The sequence below is a fragment of the Nuphar pumila genome, chromosome 11 (assembly GCF_984573655.1).
Source record: "Nuphar pumila chromosome 11, dmNupPumi1.hap1.1, whole genome shotgun sequence".
In the NCBI taxonomy this organism is placed as follows: domain Eukaryota; kingdom Viridiplantae; phylum Streptophyta; class Magnoliopsida; order Nymphaeales; family Nymphaeaceae; genus Nuphar; species Nuphar pumila.
The window spans coordinates 11,035,797-11,058,177 of NC_143259.1; the positions used below are offsets into that span (position 1 = coordinate 11,035,797).

The 22,381-nt window shown below is 35.6% G+C and overlaps 1 protein-coding gene across 1 annotated transcript in view; it reads right to left on the minus strand.

The window, feature by feature from the left end:
• Positions 1-7,993, minus strand: part of LOC149821948 (glutathione reductase, cytosolic-like) — a 101,433-nt gene extending 93,440 nt beyond the window's left edge. The window contains exons 1-3 of the mRNA XM_089980955.1: positions 7,899-7,993; positions 7,509-7,665; positions 5,888-5,952 (exon numbers count right to left, since the gene is read on the minus strand). Of these exons, the coding sequence (XP_089837081.1) occupies positions 5,888-5,952; positions 7,509-7,646 (203 nt within the window). The 5' untranslated portion in view covers positions 7,647-7,665; positions 7,899-7,993. The remainder of the gene's footprint in view (positions 1-5,887; positions 5,953-7,508; positions 7,666-7,898) is intronic.
• Between the last annotated feature and the right edge of the window lie 14,388 nt (positions 7,994-22,381).

Below are 22,381 nucleotides of genomic sequence, written 5' to 3' on the forward strand. Positions count from 1 at the left end.
ATCGTCCAGCACTATGCGGATCAGGTACGTTTAATTCGACAAAGGTTGATTGCAGCTCAAAGTAGGCAAAAGAGTTATGCCGATCAGCGGCGTAGAGAGCTCAGTTTTGAGGTAGGCGATCACGTGTTTGTTCGAATCTCGCCTACGAAAAGTATCTTCCGGTTTGGGAAGAAAGGCAAGTTGAGTCCTAGGTATGTTAGACCCTTCGAAGTCCTTGGACGTGTCGAAGAGACTGCGTATCGAGTAGCCCTTCCTCCTCAGTTCTCGCAGATTCACGATGTTTTTCATGTCTCGATGTTGAGAAAGTACGTGCCTGACCCCTCACACGTAATTCACTATGAGGCGATCGAGGTACAACCTGACTTAACAACGGACGAGAAGCCGATAGAGATTGTGGAACGCCAGGAAAGGGTACTGCGCAGTAGGACAATTCCATTCGTAAAGGTGCGTTGGCAGCATCATGGGCTAGATGAATGCACTTGGGAGCCTGAGGCGGATATGCGTCAACACTATCCTCTTTTATTTGGTACGTGCTAATTTCGCGGACGAAATTCTTTTAAGGGGGTAGAGATGTAAAACCCGAGATTTCTTATTTGAAAATATTTCAAATTAATTCAAATTGGGCCTAAATCCATATTTCGGATCTAGGACCCATAAAGGGGTATTTACGCTTAAATGTTTGCGTTATACTAAAATAATTAGTAATAAATTAGAAATATACCTATATATATGTATATATATTAAGCAAATTCGAGGATCCACAGTTGGATCCACTTGGATCCAACTTGCGGATCCATATTTTGGGGGTTAAAATTTTTATGTTTAAAGTGAGATTTAAAATAAATAAAATTTTTAAGTTTTTAAAAGTTTATCCGAGGATCCACAGTGGATCCATTGGGATCCACTTGTGGATCCATATTGTTTTGGGGTCGGGTTGCGGGTCCCGGGTTCGGACCCGAGCCCCACCCCACAACCCTTTTAAAACAGAAAGGGCAACCCGATAAGGGTTGCCCGATAAACCCTAACAGGTTAGGAAAGGGAGGGGGAAAGGGGGGTGTTACGCAAGGCGTAACCGACCTCCCCCTCCCATCTCGGCGAGGAAGGAGGGGGCCTGGGGTCGATAAAAGGGGGGTGAAGAGGGGGTTATGCCCTCTTCACTCGGGCTCTCTCTTCCCCATCGTTCCCTCTCTCTCTCTCTCTCTCTCTCTCTCTCTCTCTCTCTCTCTCTCTCTCTCTCTCTCTCGCTCGCTCGGTGTGCGCACGCCGGAGGGCAAAACCACCAGCGTCAGGCAGCGTGGGCTACCGGCTGCCATTGAAGGCCGCGGCAAGCAGCATCCACACTCCATTCTTCACGACAGCAGCCTCCAGCCACCGGAAAACCACCGGAAAAAGGTACGGGGCTCCTATCGAATTTAGGTGAGGGATCGAACATGGGTTCGATCCCATGTATTTCTTTGAGATGAGGGTCCATGGGAACCCTTTTTAGTAATACAGGATCTACCTGTGTTCTCTGTTTTTAGCTGTGTTTTTATTGTTTTCCAATGAGAAAAAATACGTGTTGGGTCATTTTGGGTTTTGAGGGTTTTGGCCGATGGATCGATCGAACTCGGTTCGATTGGCCGATCAGGCCTCAGCCATGATAGCAGACCCAGCCGAGTGATCGGCTGGGCATGAAAAAAAAAAATATGCTGCGCATTGGGGGGGGTGACCTGCCCAGTCGACCCAAGTCGGCTGGGTGCTGTGCACCTTTTGAATCGGGCCATAGTAGGCCCAGCTGACCTAGTCAGCTGGAAGCTGGCCTGTAACTCGATTGAAAAAAAAAAAAAAGAAAGGGGAAAGTTCTGCTCGGCATGCATAGGTAATCCAACTTGGTAGGATTTAATGTGATTTTCGGGTGTATTGTGTTTGCAAAGTCTGCACTATGCTATGTTCCACCCCAAATCAAGTAGTTTCGAAATTCATGTGTATAAATATAAATAGCTATACCCTTGTTATGCCTATGGTAGTGTTGGATTTGGTGTGAAATATATTTGTTTCAAATACTTGCATATGAATAATCGATGCATATTAATATTAAGTGGGCAACACAGGTATGACCTACTGTTTCGGACATGTTCTAAAAGTTTGCTATGTTCCCTGCTTGTAAATAATAACTACAATACTTAGGTTAATGCAATGTTAATAAGTACATGCTGATAACTTTATTTGTTATTATCTATATAGTCGTGTTTTGAATATTTGGTTACATATGCCAGCATGCTTGTATTCTTTATATCTTCCTAAATACCTAGACTCGTTCTGAAAGTGGTTATGAAATGTTGACCATATCTAAAATATTTTACCTGCTAAACTGCATATGTGTGGGTTGTTTCAGCATTGAACAGAAAATGATATTCTTGTCATGTAATTGCATAGATGTGGGTTTCTTCGGTGCCAAAAAGAAAATAAAACTTCTGTTATAAAACTGTGTGTGTGCGTGGGATGTACTAACACTGAAATCGTGAGAGAAACATCTTGAATGTGTGTTGATACACGTGCATTAAGCTAACCATGTTTGTCATGGTTGGTGTTGTCCATAATACTAATTTCATACAGGTGAAATAGATGAAAATATTGCTTATGCCTGAGATTTTTCCAGTTTTGTTCCTGCAGCATATGTATATAGTTGAGTTGGTTGACATGCGTATGATTGTGTTAGGATTGCATGAGTGCACATGCATTTGGCACATGTTAGCATGCTTTATAGTTGTAACATGTGAGGTATTTGATGTCTATTAATAGGGCATGGCAAGTTGTTTTGATATAGATGCATACCTGATGTAAAGGCGTGCAGCCCTGACATATAAATTTCTAGATCCGGTTTATGTGCTTGTGTGTGGATGATAACTCATGCTACGAATGGAAGATTTCATGTATCTACCTGATGAGACATGTTTAATTTCCATGCATAATTACTCTTATATACTTATGAAACTATGGATGAATGCATGTATATTAAGTGATTGCATGAAAACACTTACACATAAATGGTCACACATGCCTATGACTGTGAAAGCTTGAATGAAGGTGCATTTGTAATTATGTTGGTATTATTGCATACATTGCAAGTTATGATTTTTTGTGCATACGATGCATCGATGGCCTAAATAGACCATCATTGGCCTGGAGAGCCGTGGGTTTGGTTTTCTCTTACTTATGTTTTTAAATATATCACTTAAACCACATAAGATGGTTTGACACTTTACTACACTGTTCTAATGGTTTATACGGGCTGGAGTCCCGAATGGGTTCCTGCAAGGGAGGATGCGGGATTTTCACTTTACTTTTGCATATGTGTGGCAAACTTAAAGAATGAACTTTAAATAAAAATAATGAATAAGAACAGTGAAATTTACCTTCTGGGATATCTCATCCGGAGTATGAGAATCTTGGATATCCGGTCTTGGGGAGACTGTGAGGATACAAAAACTCCGTGTGCATTGTTGCCCCTGAACCCGATATTGAGGTTCTTCTCCTGGTCACGGTTTTAGGGAGAATCCGCCACTTTACCCGGGAGTGGTGTGTTAGTCACAACTGTGAGTTTATGGTACCAAGGAAGTGGCACTTGTGGGCGTGGGGTGTCCCTTGTGTCCCCGACATTAGATGTGGAGGTCTAATGTTCCGATGGATGGTGTTGTTTCCTGATATCGGTCGAGGGCTAAGTTGGAACCCAGAAATAAAATACAAATTGTGTGTTAAGCTACCCTGGGAACCTACTTGACCTCGGGGTTTGTACCCGTTTGGTGTATCCGCGGGCCACGGTAATTAAAAAGAGAAACTTAAAGATGTGTGCATCTAGTAGGGCATGCATATGGAAAGATGGAACTTAAATGAAAGATAACAGAAGAAATCATGCATTGCACATAATCATGCATTTTTCTGTTATGCATTAGATCATGCATGTTTGAATCATTCTTGATATCATGACATCATTTGGTGGTTGCATACGCTTTACTTCGTGAAATCATGCTGAAAGGTTGGTTATTTAGTTGTTGATATATGACACTGTTTACTGTTATTGATTGGTGAGTAAATGAAATCATTGGTAGTTATGAAAATTTAGATGTTGAAAATTTTATATCTGCGCTCACTCAAATCACTGCATGAAATCTTATCCATGTTCTTTCTCTCATCTGGTTTCTTTAGAAGTAGCTGTGCTCAGAATTTCGATTCTGACACCCTACTTTGTTGGTTTTTCACAGGAAATGGTGAACAGTGAAGTTGGACATGCATCTGGGGATGGATGAGTTATACTTGGACTTGTCAGCTTCAGTAGAGGATATTGTGGCTCTTTCTTTTGTCTTTCAGTTCTTTTAAATTCTGCAATTGTTACTTTACTTTCAGTTGAAGAAAACTTTGTCTTTGAAATTTTATTACTCATTAATAAAAGAGTTTTAGTTGGTTGATATGGATGATAATTGCAACTTCGTTTGTGGTGTGTGGTTATCTAACTGAAATTGGAACTGTAGGGACCCCAGGTCTCTGGGAAGTTTTCCGCAACTCTTAGAAGAAAAAAAAAATTTCCGCATTTTTCAAAAGTAGGAGTTGGGGTCGTTACATCTGACACAATAATCAGGCTTCAAACAGAATCTAAATTTTCCATTTCATGTTTGCAATTGCTTTAATGCAGCCAGACAATTGCTACCTTTCTCTGGAAGTTTTTTCAGCTGGAGATCTGACAGTTGCAAAGGAAATGGAAATTTTAAGTGCATACTTGAACGTGATAAGTATTACTTAAAAATACAATCTTCCTTTTTCTTTACTTTCATACTGTTATTGAGGTCAAAAGATCAGAAACTTCCCTGTGAAAACAGTTAATCTTTAAGGGTGTCACTGAGTCATACTGAACAACTACAGATTTTCTTAATTGGGCCACTGAGTCATACTCAACAGCTATAGATTTTCATTTCCTACAACCAGAACTAGCAGATGGAGCAAGGGTTAGTGTAATTTGCCTCGGTATGCTACGAGGTATCACAAAGCATCTAGTTTAGTTATCAAGCACCCCAGTTAGATAGTTGCTCTCAACAAATTAATGGAGTGTTTCTTGCCAATACAATATTTAAAAAAAAAACAGAGATTTAAAAATAAAATCTGTTAAAGCAGTTTGTTTTGGGACATGTCCCTGAATAGTCCTCTGTATGTGCCAGTCCAGGACAATATCTCATGTGAAACACAAATTATTGATCAAAGTTGCTATGAAGGGGCTGAAAAGCAGGCAATATTACATGGGAAATGAGGTCCTTTTAGGCTCATGTGGAATGAGAAGCAGGAAATGATAAAAAAAAAATTGGGCAGTGAAATTAGAAACAAATCAAGAAATGTTTCGCAAATCAAAATGTTTTTTCTTTTATTGTTTTAAATGTTCAAAACAGTAATAATATAATGCATGAACCTACAATGTTTTTCCTTAACTTGTCTTAGCCCCTAAACATTATATCATTACAGAAAATACTCATTGGGTGGAAACATTGAGGGTTTGAGCGTTCAGAGCTTCAGACTTTCAAAAAGCAATATGACTTTTAGAGTTATACAAAAGTAAAAGTTAAATTAGCTTAAATTATAAAATACCCTCTTATTTAATGTATTTAATGGTTTTATAATGTAATCTAATGTAAAAAAAGCATATTTTTTTTCTTTTTTTCAGAAAACATGCTGTCAAAAAAATTTAACACCATGCTCATTTCCTTACACATGGGAAATGTGCTTCTACCTGAGGAAGAAGCAAGTTTTTCATCTAAAGGGAAGCACGCTTCTTTCCAAAAAAGTAATAATGAGTGATTTGAAAAAAAATGTCACAGCAAATGATAAAATCAACAATCTTGAAATAACTTTATACAAAACTTACGTTCCACCAACTCCTCCAAGGTTTTCTGAGCTGACTGGACTAAATGGAAGCTCACAGATTGCAACCTTGAACAGAAAACCATAAACATAGTTAGATAAGACACAATGCCAAAAAGAAAATTTATGAAAGACTTTTGTACTAAAAAGAAACAATAAAAAGATAAAAGCATGTTCCAAGAGAATACTGAAAGGAAGAAAGACAAGCTTCCCCAAGAAGGAAGCAACAGTCCTGGTTGAAAAAAGGGTGATCAATGATTTATATCATGGTCTACAACCGCAGGTTTCAGATGGACCCACATCATCCATCATTGGTGGCAAATACAAACGTTGTGCAGAGTAAAACACATCATTTTACCATCACAAAGGAGAACATAAGATTCTGGCAAGGATGATGGTACTGCACCACCGTGGGTAGCTGTGGTAAGTGAAGTAGCATGGACCATTATTTTAGAGATATGATATACTTTATGCTACATATGTTAGTATTAGTATCATTGCTGATAACTAACAAGCTATTGTTTTTCAACAACTATATTTGGCACTGCACATCTTAACAAACTATTTTTTTAATCAATACTTATACCAGGGTGCAGTAATCCAAAGTCATTTGCCAGCATTGACCTATGCACTGGAAGATCAAATTAACAAATATCTGAGAAATTTAAAAATTCACATACAAAAAGTTTATTGTAGCCTTCACATTTAGAACCTACAATAGCAAAAATTGCTGCATAGAAATCATATTTCTTCAGTATGTTAACACCAAAATCCCAAGTGGTAACATTGTGGTTCAGAAAGATACTGCTAGAATTTTGCTTATCACAAGACTATCTGAAATTACTTCTTGCAAAACTCTCAATGCTTCGGTTCTTTGGTTCTCCAAAATTTGTAAGCCTTCTTATGAACATCGCCAATATTTATTAGCTATGCAGATTCTTTAAAAGCCTTCAAAGAAATTTCCATTTTTTCGACAACATATTTCGTGTTTAATTTTTCTCACACTCCAAAATACTAATTTCTTAAAACAAAAAACCCCAGAAAAAAATTTGATAGAACAATTTTTTTTGACAAACTCGCATGCCTATGTGGCTAAATGCATTAATATAAGAATAACCAAGGCTTAGGAAAATAACTGATCTGCAAATTACCTAGTTCAAACATGCAACAAACAAAAGTAAAATCTAATGACGGCTAAGCAAATAATAGATCCATAAATTACCTAGGTCATAAAATTTTACTAAGTATAAGCAACTACTTCATAGGAAGTTCGACGAAAAATAGATGAACAACTCACATCAAAATTATAGACTTTAGAAAAATAGTTTATTTCAACCTTTGCAAATAAATATCATCCAAATCAGCAAACTGTTGACACTTAAATAAAATGACATCAAACCTAACAAAAAGCAGAAAATATAAAAAACTACCTACTTTTTCGCCCATAGCAACTAACTTTTATCCGAAATATCCACAAAGAAACACGCCAAGACAGAAGCAAAAGAATGAGAGATCAAATCCGAATTACCCAAGCTCCAAAACCAGCTGAACGGATCCGAAATATTGAAAATCAACAAAGAATCAGACGAAGTCAGGAACATCGGATAGAGAAAGATCAAATTTACCTTAGCTCCAAAACCAGCCGAAGTCCTCGACGCCCTAACTCCACCGCTCCCCGCTCCAATAACGAAAAGATCAAAATCGAATTGCTCGCTTTCTTTAGGACCATCCGATTCGCCATCGATCAGCATCTTCCGAGCCATATTCGCTTAAGAAAGACACCTAAAACGAAGGAAACAGCAACAAATATCAGTAAATTGATTATAAACAAGCCAGGCAATAGCAAAAACAAAGAAAAACGAAGAACTAATCCACAAAAACCGTTATACACACGAATTGAAGAAACCGATAAAAAATTCGATGAATTTTCAAGCGAGATCGATCGATAAATCGCGATCAAATTCGAGATCGATCTCGAATTTTTGCGAGAATGTAGATGAGAGAAATGCTCGTACCGAGAAAGAGAAAGAGAAATCCCGGTGGAGTCGGCGCAGAAAAGGAGACGCTCACCTCCGGAAGCAGGCTATATGATTCCCCCGGAACACGCAGGTTCTCTGGTTTGAATGAGCGCCACGTATTTAATCACGTGGGGCTCGTTTGGCTGAAAAAACTTAAGTACCCCTTTTTACCATTAGCCTCATAAAATGATTAGTCTTAAGAAGTAAACTCTTTTACTTTAACGGGAGCTCCTGGTAATATGTCGCCCTAAATGTTTAGAATCACTCTAATGATACACCATCTGCTGTAACAGGAGATTCGATTGATGATGCATCATTTGCTATCATCTGTTGTCGTTAGAGCACTCTTTGTCGTTGTCTATTATCGTCGGTGCATCATTTACTGTCGTCTACTGCTGTCAAAACACATTTTACCATTGTTGTCGTCCAATATCGTCGGAGCACCTTTTATCGTCGTTTGTTCGTGGAAAATAGTTGAACTACCAGAAAAATCAGCATTTTGTCTATTGTTTATCATGATACCAGGGTGCCAACGTCGAACTGAGTAGACAGATAATAATCATTTACAGCAGAGATAATGGTGGCAACATCAAACTGAGTACACAGATAATAATCATTTACAACAGAGATAATGGTGGCAACGTCAAACTAAGTAGACAGATAATAACCATTTACAGCAGAGATAATGGTGGCAACGTCAAACTGAGTATAGTAGCAATTTACAATAGAAATAAGATAAGAGAGTAGTGATTTACAGTAGAAATCAGATCAGAGAGTAGCGATTTACAGTAGAAATTAAATCAGATAGTAGCGATTTTCAATAGAAATTAGATCAGAGAGTAACGATTTATAGTAGAAATTAGATCAAAGAGTAGCGATTTATAATAGAAATCAAATCAGAGAGTAGTGATTTACAGTAGAAATCAGATCAGAAAGTAACGATTTACAGTAGAAATCAAATCAGAGAGTATCGATTTACAATACAAATCAGATCGTCATTTGATTTACAACATCCTTCAGCAAATCGTTGTTCGATTTGTAATGCCTTCAGCAAATCATCATTCGACTTGCTACTTTCTTTAGCAAATCGTTATTTCGATTTGTAGTGTCTTTCGACAAATCACCATTGCGATTTATAGTCCTCTTAAGCAAATCGTCATTCGATTTGTGACATTCTTTAATAAATCCCAATTGCGATTTATAATTTTCTTTAATAAATCACAATTGCGATTTACAATGTCTCTTAGTAAATTATTCTGCGATTTACAATTGTCTTCAGTGAATCGCTATTGCGATTTACAATGTCTTCGATAAATCGCAATTGTGATTTACAGTGTCTTCAGTAAATCGTTATTATGATTTACAATGTCTTCAGCAAATTGCTATTGCGATTTATGATGTTATTCAGCAAATTGTTATTCAAATTAGGGTTAACTTGCCGGAGGCGTATCTTCCTAACCAGAGATTGTATTTCTGATCCGTAAAAAATGGTGTCTTTGTGATTGAATCTAATTTATTTTTGTCAATTTTCAGTGATTTCTATTGTCATTTCATACCCCATTTTAATTAAAAACCAGACCTCTATCATTCTGCATTATTTATATTACACAAATTTTAGTTCATTTTCTTATAGTCATATCTCTCCAACGAAAGATTATTTTCCATATATGTAAAAAGGGTTGACTTTCTTTATGTGTCTAGTTCATTACTGCCAATTTTTATAAAAAAATTTATCTATTTGTTATTTTAATTTTGTTAAAAATTGAAACTGGTTACAGAACTTCAGGTTTTGTAATAGGTTCATTTCCTAAAACAGAACGATGACTTTATGAAGTCATTATTTCTAAATCAGAACTGATTTTCCTATTTTGTAACTTAGGTTCTCCCACAAATTTGGTACAATTTGAATTTGTATGGCCTCTAAAACACCTAAATTACAGAAGTCTATTCACTTTTTCTCAAATTCCTATTTTTGACAAAAGGCATTCAATTTCGAATTTTTCTTCCATGACTTCTCAAAAGTCTTCAATCTTAAATGGTTTTAAGATAAGTCTAGAGTCTTCGTAACGATCATGAGCATTTTGATACATCATTTATTTTATTTTGCTTAATTTATCTTATTTTAGAGCTTGAAAGGCCTATTTTGGATGATTTCCTTCAAATTTTCAATATTGAAGGAAAATTCGACTAAGCCTACATTTATTACTAATATGTTTGCTCAATTTTGCAGGTATTTTGTTTTTTTTTGTTATTTTTCTTTTCAGTTTTTGTATTCAATTTAAGGGTTGTAATTAAATACTTAGTGAGAATTTTTACTTTATGCTTAGTTTAGAAATGAATGAGCATTTAGTTTAAACTTAATTTCATGATTACCTTGTTCCATTTCTTTTTATTTTATTTCAAATACACAACGGAAAAACATGAATGACATATGCATCAGTTTAATAAGAGGTAAATAACCCTAAGTAAATGATTCACATTTATGGCCATAGTCAAAATGTGAACAATACTTAAGATTTTTATCTTTTATGGGATAAAATTTGACCTCCACTTCAGGTCCCTTCTTGAAAATCGTCATACTTCTCTAAAATAAATTTTCTTTTCTTCCTCTATTAGAATTTAACATATAAATTAATTTGAGATATATTTGTGGCTATAGTCATGAATATATTGAAAATTAATTTTGTTTTAAATCCTATAAAGGCCCAAAAAATTATTTTATTCTTTGTTAGAATTCAAATGAAGATTAGACTAGAATATATTTGTGACCATAGTCATGAATATATTGAAATTTAATATTTATTTTTAATTCTATTAAATAATGAAATTTTCTTTTAATTCCAATTTCAAATAAATTCTTTTAATGCATTCATCAATTAAGATAGAATTGCATCATTATTTTCCATATTTTTCCAATTATTTTAAGTTATTTTCAAATTTTTCAAGTGATTTTCGAAATAAGTTTTCAAAAACAATTTTGATTTCTAAATTCAAAGTCATTTTTTATTTTCAATTATAAATTCAAATTTATCTTTTTATTTCATTTTCAAATTCATTCAATTTGAAGCCCCTATTGAAAAGGCTTCGCCTTTGCGTAAAATTGTTTTTTTGTAAGAACTAAGTCACTTGTGCATGGCCTGGATATGGCCCAAGGTTCTATCGAACCTTGATGGATATAAAGTACGCACAATTGTGTACATCTATTCTCGAGTTAAAGCGTAGTGATTTCCCCGTCAAAGAGGGGAAGTGTTGCTGAAATTCTGAAAAGATGCTCATCGAGCTTAAAGGAAACGCATGCTTCCTCATATAAAGAGAGGGAGTGCTGCAAAAAATTCTGAAGAAGCTCAACCAAGCTCGAAAAGAGTGTAGCATGTTACTTCATCATATAGAGGCGGTGATGCTCATATTCCGTCAAGTACTTTCTATAACGTTGAAAGGTTTGACTCACTCCTGCCGTCAAAGCAGGGAAAGTGCTGTCAAAATGGTTGGCAGAAGAGCTGCCAGAACCAGTTGAATGGCACGAGGATGCCATATTGTTGGAATACTGCCAGAATGACCCGTTTTCATGTTTTGCCTGTAAGGGCACTTTACTCATAAGGGCTGCAGAGTCAGAGTAGTTGTTGCGCCTTGACTAGGCCACTGCTCGTAAGGGCCGCAAAACCAGAGTAGTTGTTGTATCATGAATAGGCCAACTGCTCGTTGCGGTGATTCACGTCGAGCATTCGATTCGTTGAGATTGAGTCATATGCATGCTCATGGATACTGTTATACAACTAGACTCGTAAGGGCCATTGTTCTAGAGTACGTTGTCTACCCAAAGGAGGTGAGGTGCTCGTGACGGTCGTAGTGCCGAGAGCTCAGTTAAACATGCATATGAATCAAACTTAAATGTCTCATGAACCCTGTGACTGATGGTCATGTTAGGGGGGATTACTAAATAAGGTTTGATACATATATCCTTAGTGTGGGATGCACTGGCTTGTCCGAATGGCAAGAACATAACCCACAAGTAACGGTTAAACCAATGGACCCCTTCAGGACTAACACTCATTGTGGCAGACGGTGATGGTACATCCCGAGTGACATGTATTTGATTGTGAACCTGACAGAGTTCAATGGGACCTCGGTCACTCAAGGGGTTTGAGGTTGTGGTTATCCTTAAGATCTAAGAATTGAACCTAACTACTGCAAGTAGAGGATGCATCCGAACCGGCCTGTTAGGGTTCTCCCGGTACGAGTTTACCGCTCTAACATGGATGGGGTTGTGATCGTTGCAAACTTTTTTTCTTTTCCCTTTCTTCCTTTTCCTTTTTTGGGGAAAAAGCAGAAGAGAGAAGATAAACTCTTTGCAAGGTCTCACTTGACCTTTTGAAAAAAGATGTTTTGAAATTACTCGCCTCCATTTTGAAATTTTGTGAGAAAAATGAAGAGACGGGTTTCGCTCGTCGGTATGAGGCTTAATCGTTCTTGGCGCTTTTACCAGGGGTAATTGAACCAAGGATCAAATTCATGCATTTGCTTTGCCTAAATTTATCTAAGTGATTATTCTAAGTCCTAAATGCATATTGAATCAGGCTTGTATTGTGATTTTAAACTTGAAAATATGTATGCTTTTGGAAATGCTTCAGAAATTTGGAGTTTTCCAAGTGATTCTGAAATCGATTTGAAAATATCTTTTTAAGAAATGACTTTAGAAATCGATTTTGTTTTGGAAAAACAAAACTTGAAATGAATTTGAGTTGAAAGTTTGAAATTGAAGATTTTGAATTCAAAGTTAAGTTTTGGAATTTTGAAATCTGAATTGATTTAAAAGAGGAAAAATCAAACTTGGAGTTTGGTTGAGAATTAAATTCAGAAATACGACTTGGAATTTTGAAATTGTATTTGAAATTTTTAGGATTTTGAAGTTGAAAATCAGAATTGGGTTTGAAATGTGAAATTGAACTTAAACTTCAAACTTTGAATTCGAAGTTTAAATTTTGAATTTAGGATGAAAATCTTGAATTTTAAAAATTAGAATTGAATTTGAAACTTGAAATCAGAGTTGAAATTGACTTGAAATCAGAATCAGAGTTTGAAAATCAAATTTGAAATTTAGAATTGAAATTGGAATTTAATACTGAATTGAATTCAATTTTTATTTTGAATTTTGAAATTGTTTTGAAAATTGAAGTTTATAATCTAAAATAAAGAATTAAATAGAATTTGGGATTGAAATCTGAAAATTGGAAATTGAAATGTATTTTTGAAATTAAAACTTGAATTTGAAATAGAATTTGGAATTAATATAGAAATTTGAAATAAAAATTTAGAATTGAAAATGGAATTGAACTTTGAAAATTAAATTAGGAATCAAAAATCAAAATTGAGATTCGAAAATGATATTGAATTTGGAATTTGAAATTCAAAGTGAAATTTGAAATTGAATTTTAGAATTAAATTCAGAATTTAAATTTGAAATTTTAAAATTAGATTTGAAATGAAAATAGAATTCGAAATTTGGAATTTTGAAAGAAATAAAGAATTGAATTTAATATTGGAAATGAAATTTAAAATTGGAATATGAAGTTTGAAAAATGAGAAATTTAGAAATAAAGTCAAAAATTTGGAAATTGAAAAATAGATACTTGAAATAGGATTTAAAATTAAATGAAATTAAAAAATAAAAAAAAGATAAATTTCAATTTATAATTGGAAATAAAAAATGACTTTGAATTTAGAAATGAAAATTGTTTTTGAAAACATATTTCGAAAATCACTTAGAAATTTGAAAATAACTTGAAATAATTTAAAAAGGATGAAAAATAATGAAGTAATTTTATCTTAATTGATGAATGCATTGGAAAATTTTATTTTAAATTAGAATTAAAAGAAAATTTCATTCTTTAATAGAATTAAAAACAAAGATTAAATTTCAATATATTCATGACTCTGGTCACAAATATATTATAGTGTAATCTTCATTTGAATTCTAACAAAGAATAAAGCAATTTGTTTGGGCCTTTATAAGATTTAAAACAAAATTAATTTTCAACATATTCATGACTATGGCCACAAATATATCTCAAATTAATTTATATCTTAAATTCTGATAGAGGAAGAAAAGGAAATTTATTTTAGAGAAGTATGATGATTTTCAAAAAGGGATCTGAAGTAGAGGTCAAATTTATCCCTTGAAAGATAAAAATCTTAAGTATTGTTCACATTTTGACTATGATCATAAATGTGAATCGTTTACTTAGGGTTATTTACCTCTTATTAAAATGGTGCATGTGTCATTCATGTTTTTTCGTTGTATATTTGAAATAAAATAAAAAGAAATGAAATAAGGTAATCATGAAATTAAGCTTAAACTAAATGCTCATTCATTCATAAACTAAGCATAAAGTAAAAATTCTCACTAAGTATTTAATTACAACCCTCGAATTGAATACAATAACTGAAAAGCAAAATAACAAAAAAAACAAAATACCTAAACATTTAGCAAACATATTAGTAATAAATGTAGGCTTAGTCGGATTTTCCTTCAATATTGGAAAATTGAAGGAAATCATCCAAAATAGGCCGATCAAGCTCTAAAATAAAGAAAATTAAGCAAAATAAAATAAATGATGTATCAAAATGCTCATAATCGTTATAAAGACTCTGAACTTATCTTAAAACCATTTAAGATTGAAGATTTTTGAGAAATCATGGAAGAAAAATTCAAAATTGAAGGCCTTTTATCAAAAATAGGAATTTAAGAAAAAGTTAACAAACTTCTGTAATTTAGATGTTTCAGAGGCCATACGAATTTAAATTATACCAAATTTGTGAGAGAAGTTTTCTAACATGATTAGAAAACTTTTTCAAGTTACAAAATGAGAAAATCAGTTCTGGTTTAGAAATGGTGACTTCGAGAAGTCACCATTCTGTTTCAGAGAATTAACCTATTACAAAACCTAAAGTTTTGTAACCAGTTCCCATTTTTAATAGAATTAAAATAACAAATAGATATAAAAATTTATAAAAATGGGCAGGAATAAACTAAACACATAAAGGAAGACAACCCTTTTTATAAATTTGGAAAATGATCTCCCGTTGGGGAGATATGACTCTAGGAAAATAGACTAAAATCTGTGCAATATAAATAATGCAGAATGATAGGGGTCTATTTTTTAATCAAAATGAGGAATGAAATGATCATAAAAATCACTGAAAATTGGAAAAAATAAACTAGATTCAATCATAAAAATATCATTTTTTACGGATCAGAAATACGATATTCAGTTAGAGAGATATGCCTCCTGCAAGTTGACCCTGATTTGAATAGCGATTTGCTGAAGACACTGTAAATCATAATAGTAATTTATTGAAGACATTCTAAATCATAATAGCGATTTAAGAAAGATACTATAAATCGCAATAGCAATTTATTGAAAACAATTATAAATCGTACAATGATTTACTAAGAGACACTGTAAATCGCAATTGCAATTTACTAAAGAAAATTATAAATCGCAATTGGGATTTATTAAAGAATGTCACAAATCGAATGACGATTTGCTAAAGAGGACTACAAATCGCAATGGTGATTTATCGAAGGACACCACAAATCGAAATAGCGATTTGTTAAAGAAAGTAGCAAGTCGAATGACGATTTGCTAAAGGATACTACAAATAGAACAATGATTTGCTGAAGGATGTTGCAAATCGAATGACGATCTTATTTCTACTGTAAATCCTACTCTCTGATATGATTTCTACTGTAAATCGCTACTCTCTGATCTGATTTCTATTATAAATCGCTATTTTCTGGTCTGATTTCTACTGTAAATCGCTACTCTATGATCTGATTTCTATTGTAAATTGCTACTCTTTGATTTAATTTCTACTGTAAATCGCTACTCTCTTATCTAATTTCTATTGTAAATCACTACTCTCTGATTCGATTTCTATTATAAAACGCTACTCTCTGATTTGATTTCTACTGTAGATCGCTCTTTTCAACAGAGAGAGAATAACAAAAACCAGGACCGCTTAGAGAAAAATCTTATTGCTCTTTTCAACAATTACAAGAGAGAAAGAAAAGAAAGAATTTATATAAGGCAAGGGCGACAACCCTAAAACTAAATAAGTTGGGCCTGATCTATAAGAAACCGAGTCTCAAACATAAGCCCCAAAAAAAAATCTTCTAGGTGGGCGCTGCCCCCCACGACCCCCCTGAGCCCCGCCCGCACTGGGGGGAACCCTTGGACCCCCTTTCTGTAAGGGAAAAAACTATGAATCAAGCTCTATAACTTATCAGACAAGAATAAGAAGGCAACCATGTGTTGTAACACAAGCTAAAAACAAAGGCGAAACATGCAAATCTATTTACGGGGAATGAAAGGACATTTTCATCCAACACATATCTATCGTACGAGAGGACATTTTTGTCAAAAGCATATCTACCTTTTTTATATGTTATTTTATTATAAAGTCATCGTGGACAACATTGGCATATGAATTATCGCGGGTCCTAAGATATTCCTCCGTCCACACAGGAACATGCAAATTTGCATTTCGGGGAGAACACACACCACCCTCTCCTCACCTCTAGAATCCATTGAGAACCCCGAGAGTTTTTTTATGATAAAACCCTAAGAGATTTCGAAATGAGGAGAAGAAGCCCGCGACTGAGTCGTGTAGAGTACGTGCCTGCCGGTCCACGGACGGACACCGATGTTTAAATAAAAATTACCCCAAATTTTTGAAGAAACTTCAAAAGTGCCACCATATTCGCGACAATTGATTATAAGAAGTGTATCTTTGTTGGTTATAGTAAGGAAACTAAGGGATATTGTCTCTATAATCCTTCTTCTAAAAAATTGATTATAAGAAGGGATGTTATTTTTGATGAAAAAGCATGTTGGGAATGGACCAACAATGAAAGCGTGAAATTGCAAATTGATGAAGTGGCATCGCAATCAAATCATACTACTGAAGCATTATCTCCAGAAATGTCAAGTATGAGAGATGAATTCACAGAAAATATTGAGTCCACACTTGATGTGGACACTCCTCCGAAAAAGGTACGGTCTCTAGAGGATATTTATAAATGTGATTTTGCTTTTATTCTTCTAGAACCATCATCATATGATGAAGCATGCGCAGATAAAAAATGGTTAGATGCAATGAAAGAAGAAATGGAGGTCATTAAGAAAAATGACACATGGGAGCTTTCCAACTTGCCACCTGGAAAGGAATCAATTGGAGTAAAGTGGGTTTATAAGGTCAAGTATGATGCTGGTGGAAATGTTAAAAAATATAAAGCAAGGTTAGTTGCTAAAGGGTTCGTGCAAAAATATGGAATTGATTTTACTGAAACGTTTTCACTTGTTGCAAGATTTGAAACTGTGAGAATGATTCTTGCGATTGCAGCTCAATTCAAATGGAAAGTTTATCAATTTGACATTAAGGCTGCATTTTTAAATGATTTTCTAAATGAAGTTGTGTATGTTGATCAACCACTTGGATTTGTTGTTAAAGGAAAGGAAGAAAAAGTTTATAAGTTAAAAAAGGATTTATACGGGCTAAAACAAGCTCCACGTGCATGGTATAGTTGCCTTGATAAATTCTTCCACCAAAATGATTTTCAAAGAAGTGATAGTGAACCTACACTCTATGTCAAAGTAAATAGGAATGAATTGCTCATTGTTAGTGTCTATGTAGATGATATTATCTACACTGGTTCTTCATTTAAGCTTATTGCAGAATTTAAACATAGTATGATAAAGAAATTTGAAATGTCAGATTTGGGGATGCTATGTTTTTTTCTTGGTCTTCATGTCGTGCAATCTGAAGAAGGGATTTTCGTGTCTCAAAAAAAGTATGCTTTGAAACTGCTCAAAAAATCAAAGATGTTGAATTGCAAAGTTTGTGAAACTCCGATGAATGTGAATGAAAATTTGAGTTTGGAAGATGGAATGGCAAGAGCAAATGAAAGATGTTTTAAAAGCTTGGTCAGTGGATTAATGTATTTAACTCACACTCGGCCAGACATTGTATTCTCAGTCAGTATGATTTCAAAGTTTATGCACAATCCATCTGTGCAACATCTAGGAGCAGCAGAAAGAATTCTCCGCTATATACGGGCAACAATCAATTATGAAATTTTTTATAATCATGTTACTGACTTTAATTTGATTGGATTTTCTGACAGTGATTGGGTAGGTTCAATGGATAATCGAAAAAGCACAAGCGCGTTTGCTTTCAGTTTTGGTTCAGGCATTGTGTCGTGGTGTTCAAAGAAACAAAATTCAATAGCGCTATCATCTTCAGAAGCGGAATATATTGCGGCTACATCTGCTACCTGTCAAGCAATCTGGATGAGGCGTGTTATGAAGAATCTGTATGTAGAGCAAAATCTCCCAACTAAGCTCTATTATGATAATCAGTCTACAATTTCTATTGCTAAAAAACCTACTTTTCATGGTAGGACAAAGCACATTGAGCTTAAATATCATTTTATAAGGGATGCAGTGGAAAAAGGTGAAGTAGTGCTGAAGCATTGCTCTACAAATGATCAAGTTGCTGATGGTTTCACAAAAACCTTGTCATCTAAAAATTTTTTGATGTTCAGAGAATCCATAGGCGTGCAAGGCCTTTCACATTAAGGGGAAAAATGTTGGTTAATGCTCAAGGTCTTGGGCAAGAGAATCCAAAGCCCACGTATGTTTTTGGTGCTCTAGGAAGAAGGAAGTGGGTAGGGCATCCAATGCCCACGATTTACTTGAAGAGCACTCAAAGCCCACGATTTGTTAGTTTTCCTAGTTTATAGGATCTACTTTTTGTTAGTAGGGTAAAGAGGTTGTATACGTGTGTTTGTTTTCCTATCTTTTAGCCTAGGTTTTCTATTTTTGTGTAAAGGGCTTTTGCCTTCTTTAAATACTGTACATTTTCATGACAAAAATGTAGAGAAAGTGTGAGAAGGAAAATGGGAGTTCGTGACTAGTAATATATGTTGAAGGATTTACTTTTAAGTTGCTGTATTTTGTGATATTTCATGTGTTGCACATTTTGCTCTTTACCCTTCATTTCTCTCAAGAAATGCTCGTACCGAGAAAGAGAAAGAGAAACCCTGGTGGAGACGGCACAGAGAAGGAGACGCTCACCTCCAGAATCCGTCGAGAACCCCGAGAGTTTTTTGACGATAAAACCCTGAGAGATTTTGAAACGAGGAGAAGAAGCCCGCGGCTGAGTCGTGTAGAGTACGCGCCTGCCGGTCCACGGACGGACGCCGATGTTTAAATAAAAATGACCCCAAATTTTTGAAGAAACTTCAAAAGTGCCACCATATTCGCAGCAAGTACCACATTCCCTGATTGAGTGATAAGTTGCACTGCTTCGTCACCCCCTTGTATTATTCGTAGGGGTGTCAATGGGTCGTGTTTGATCTAGACCCGAACCATACTAAACCCTATAGAGTCAAGGTATTGGGATAAATAAGAAGGTCCAATTAGAATCCGGGTCAGGCTCAAAAGGTCCAATTAATATATACATCTGGGTATGGTTTGTGAAATTTCATACCAGACCCAAGCCCGACTATGATACACAAATTTTCAGCGTAAGAATGATAAACAATATTATTTTAGCGGGTATGGTCCTGGTCTGGCTCGTGTAATCCTTATAGGATCCAGGTATGGTTTCTCTTATGATGGGTCTGATTAGATTCAGGTCCAGACCCGATACTAACATCTCAAATTAAATTTGGGTTTGGTTCCACCTAGGTCCAAACCAAACCCGACCTGTTGACACCCCCAAATTATTTGTAACGTCATTTGACAAATATTTGGCAAATATAAAGGCAATCTCAAAAGAAAATTTTTCGCTAATGAAAATATTGGGATGCTTTGAATTTTTGGGTTTTAAAATTTTTCAAAAAATGTGTATATACACAAAAATATAAAATTATAAGCAGCTTTACAATTATCAAAAAAAATAAAAATATCATGTTTGCATTATATATGTTTTTGGAAATATTGTAATAAAATCCAATATTTTCAAAATATCGCTAACATTTTGTTTCAGTTTTTTTTCTTTTCTTTTGAACAGAGAAGATAGTGGATATTCCCGTATCCAGCTACCTCATTTAACCCCAATCCCTGTCATGTAGTTTAAAGGCTTGGTACGTTGGGAAAATTCGTGTGGACTGTGGACCGCAGAAAGCAGATCTGTATCCAAACTATCCATTCTAGCCAGGTTTGTTGACCCTCACCACCGTACCCACATTGGACTAGACTGTTTGGCAACTCCATATGGGTTTGGATCTAAAGAAATGTTAAGATAGAGCAATTTTTGGGTAATTGATACGCCAAGACATTATGATTTTCAGGCGAAATAACTCATCAATGACATAAACCAGCACTGCTACAGTTCTCACCACAAGAATCCTTCAGGCAGGTCTGTTACAAAATGCTCAACAAAGATTTGGAACTCTAGCAGATGAATTAGAGTATAGGAACTACCTACAAAGCAGGGGCGTAGCTAGGATTCATGTGAGGGGGGTGCAAACAGGGGTGTAGCCAAAAAAAAAATTGGTGTGATAGTCTGGGGTTGGGGGGCAGCGCCCCCCAGTTTTTTTTTTTTTGAGATAAAATAAAAAATGGCTACAATTATTAATAAAAATCTATTTCATGTGGACAAATCAAACTATTTGCTGCAGTCGGAGCTGGGCTAGGACTGGGCTACAAAAATGGATAAAAATCTATTTCATATGGAATCAGGGCTGGGCTACAACTGGGCTTTAAAAAAAAAATAACTGGGCCGGGAGCGCGCTCCCCCCCCCCCGCTCCGACTATGCTACAAAGGATCCACTCATATGGTCAGACAACTTATGATGCAATGAACAAGAGGATCACTTGTGAACTCCGCAAAATTGATACCCTAGCACAACTACGGCACTATGGAACTATGAGCAGATAGGAAAATAACTAAAATTCATTATCATCCTCTTTTTTTCCTCTATACAAATGAGTATTTATAGCAACAAAAGGAAAACTCTAACCATAATACAGTCTAAGATGAATTAAAAGATTAAAAAACTAATGCCCAACCAGATAGCCTAAGCGAGAAAAACTCTAAGTGGGACCCCGCGAGTACTCTGCCTTATTGGACACACTCATGCGCCAGCAGGGTTTGATCTGGTGCCTTCATCTCAGCACCCTCATAACAACGTGGGCGACCTGCACCATGGTTACCCGACCAGATAATTAAAAGAAAAAAACACACAAATAATCAAAATGGATCCAAATAACCCTTATGGTCTTGACAGTATCTCGCTTCTTCTCGAAAAAAAAAAAAGATAGTATCTCGCTCCCCCTTGGGCATCAATTTCCCATGTGCTAGGACGTTATGAGTTCGATACCCACGCATACAGTTGTATTATGGGTAGGGTCTGCTTAAACCTTGCCTATGAAAACATAGGCATAAGTTTGAGAAATTCTTGGAAGACAGGACATGAAGATAGAGATTTTTTAATTAACGTAAAATGAATTTGTATATTAATATAAAATTTCTTTTTATTGTAAAAACATGGAAGGTATTGAAAATAATGGCCGTATGTGTGGAGATCATGTCATCATGTCTGACCAGCCATGACACCCACTTTCAATGGCGTGTAATTCTGAAATACCCGGACCACCAAAACGTGACCCACATTTTTATGTGAAAAAAAGGCACCCAGAAAGAGAAAAAGCATGAGTGGTCGAGTAGGATCAGGTGCAATCACATTGTACATTTTGAATTAGGCACCACACATGGCGGCCCTTCATCTTTGGGATATACCCTGTCAACTGTGGGATTCAACGACAGATTAAGGACGGTGAGGTGTAGCGGCGCACTGAAAGTGTGCAACATGATTGCACTTGATCCGTACCTATGTGACAAATATCATGAGTACAAGTCAAGTAAGAAGGAAAGCAAAGGACAAATGATCTCGGCAATAAAGGCGCAATGATGCATGAAAAAGGGTTGTGAGACCTTCTTGGCCAGTGTGTCTCTAATAGACCCCAGCATGACCCCGATGAAGAACTTGGACGTAGTTTGTGAGTTCGCGGATGACTTGCTAGGAATACCGCCTACAAGAGAGGTTCATTTCGTCATAGAGTTGGTGCCTGGTACGACCCCAATATCTAGGGCACCTTATCGCATGGCCCTAGCAGAGTTGGAGAAATTAAAGAAGCAACTGCAAAAATTGATGGACATAGGTTTTATTCGACTGAGTGTTTCACCATGGGGTGCTCTCGTATTATTCGTCAAGAAGAAGGACAGGTCGATGTGCTTATGCATTGACTATCACATACTGAACCTGGTAACGATCTAGAACAAGTACCTTCTTCCACAAATCAATGACTTATTCGATCAACTTCGGGATACCAAGGTCTTGTTAAGGATAGATCTTTGATCGGGTTACCACCAATTGAGGATCAAGAAGTCAGATGTGCAGAGAACAACTTTCA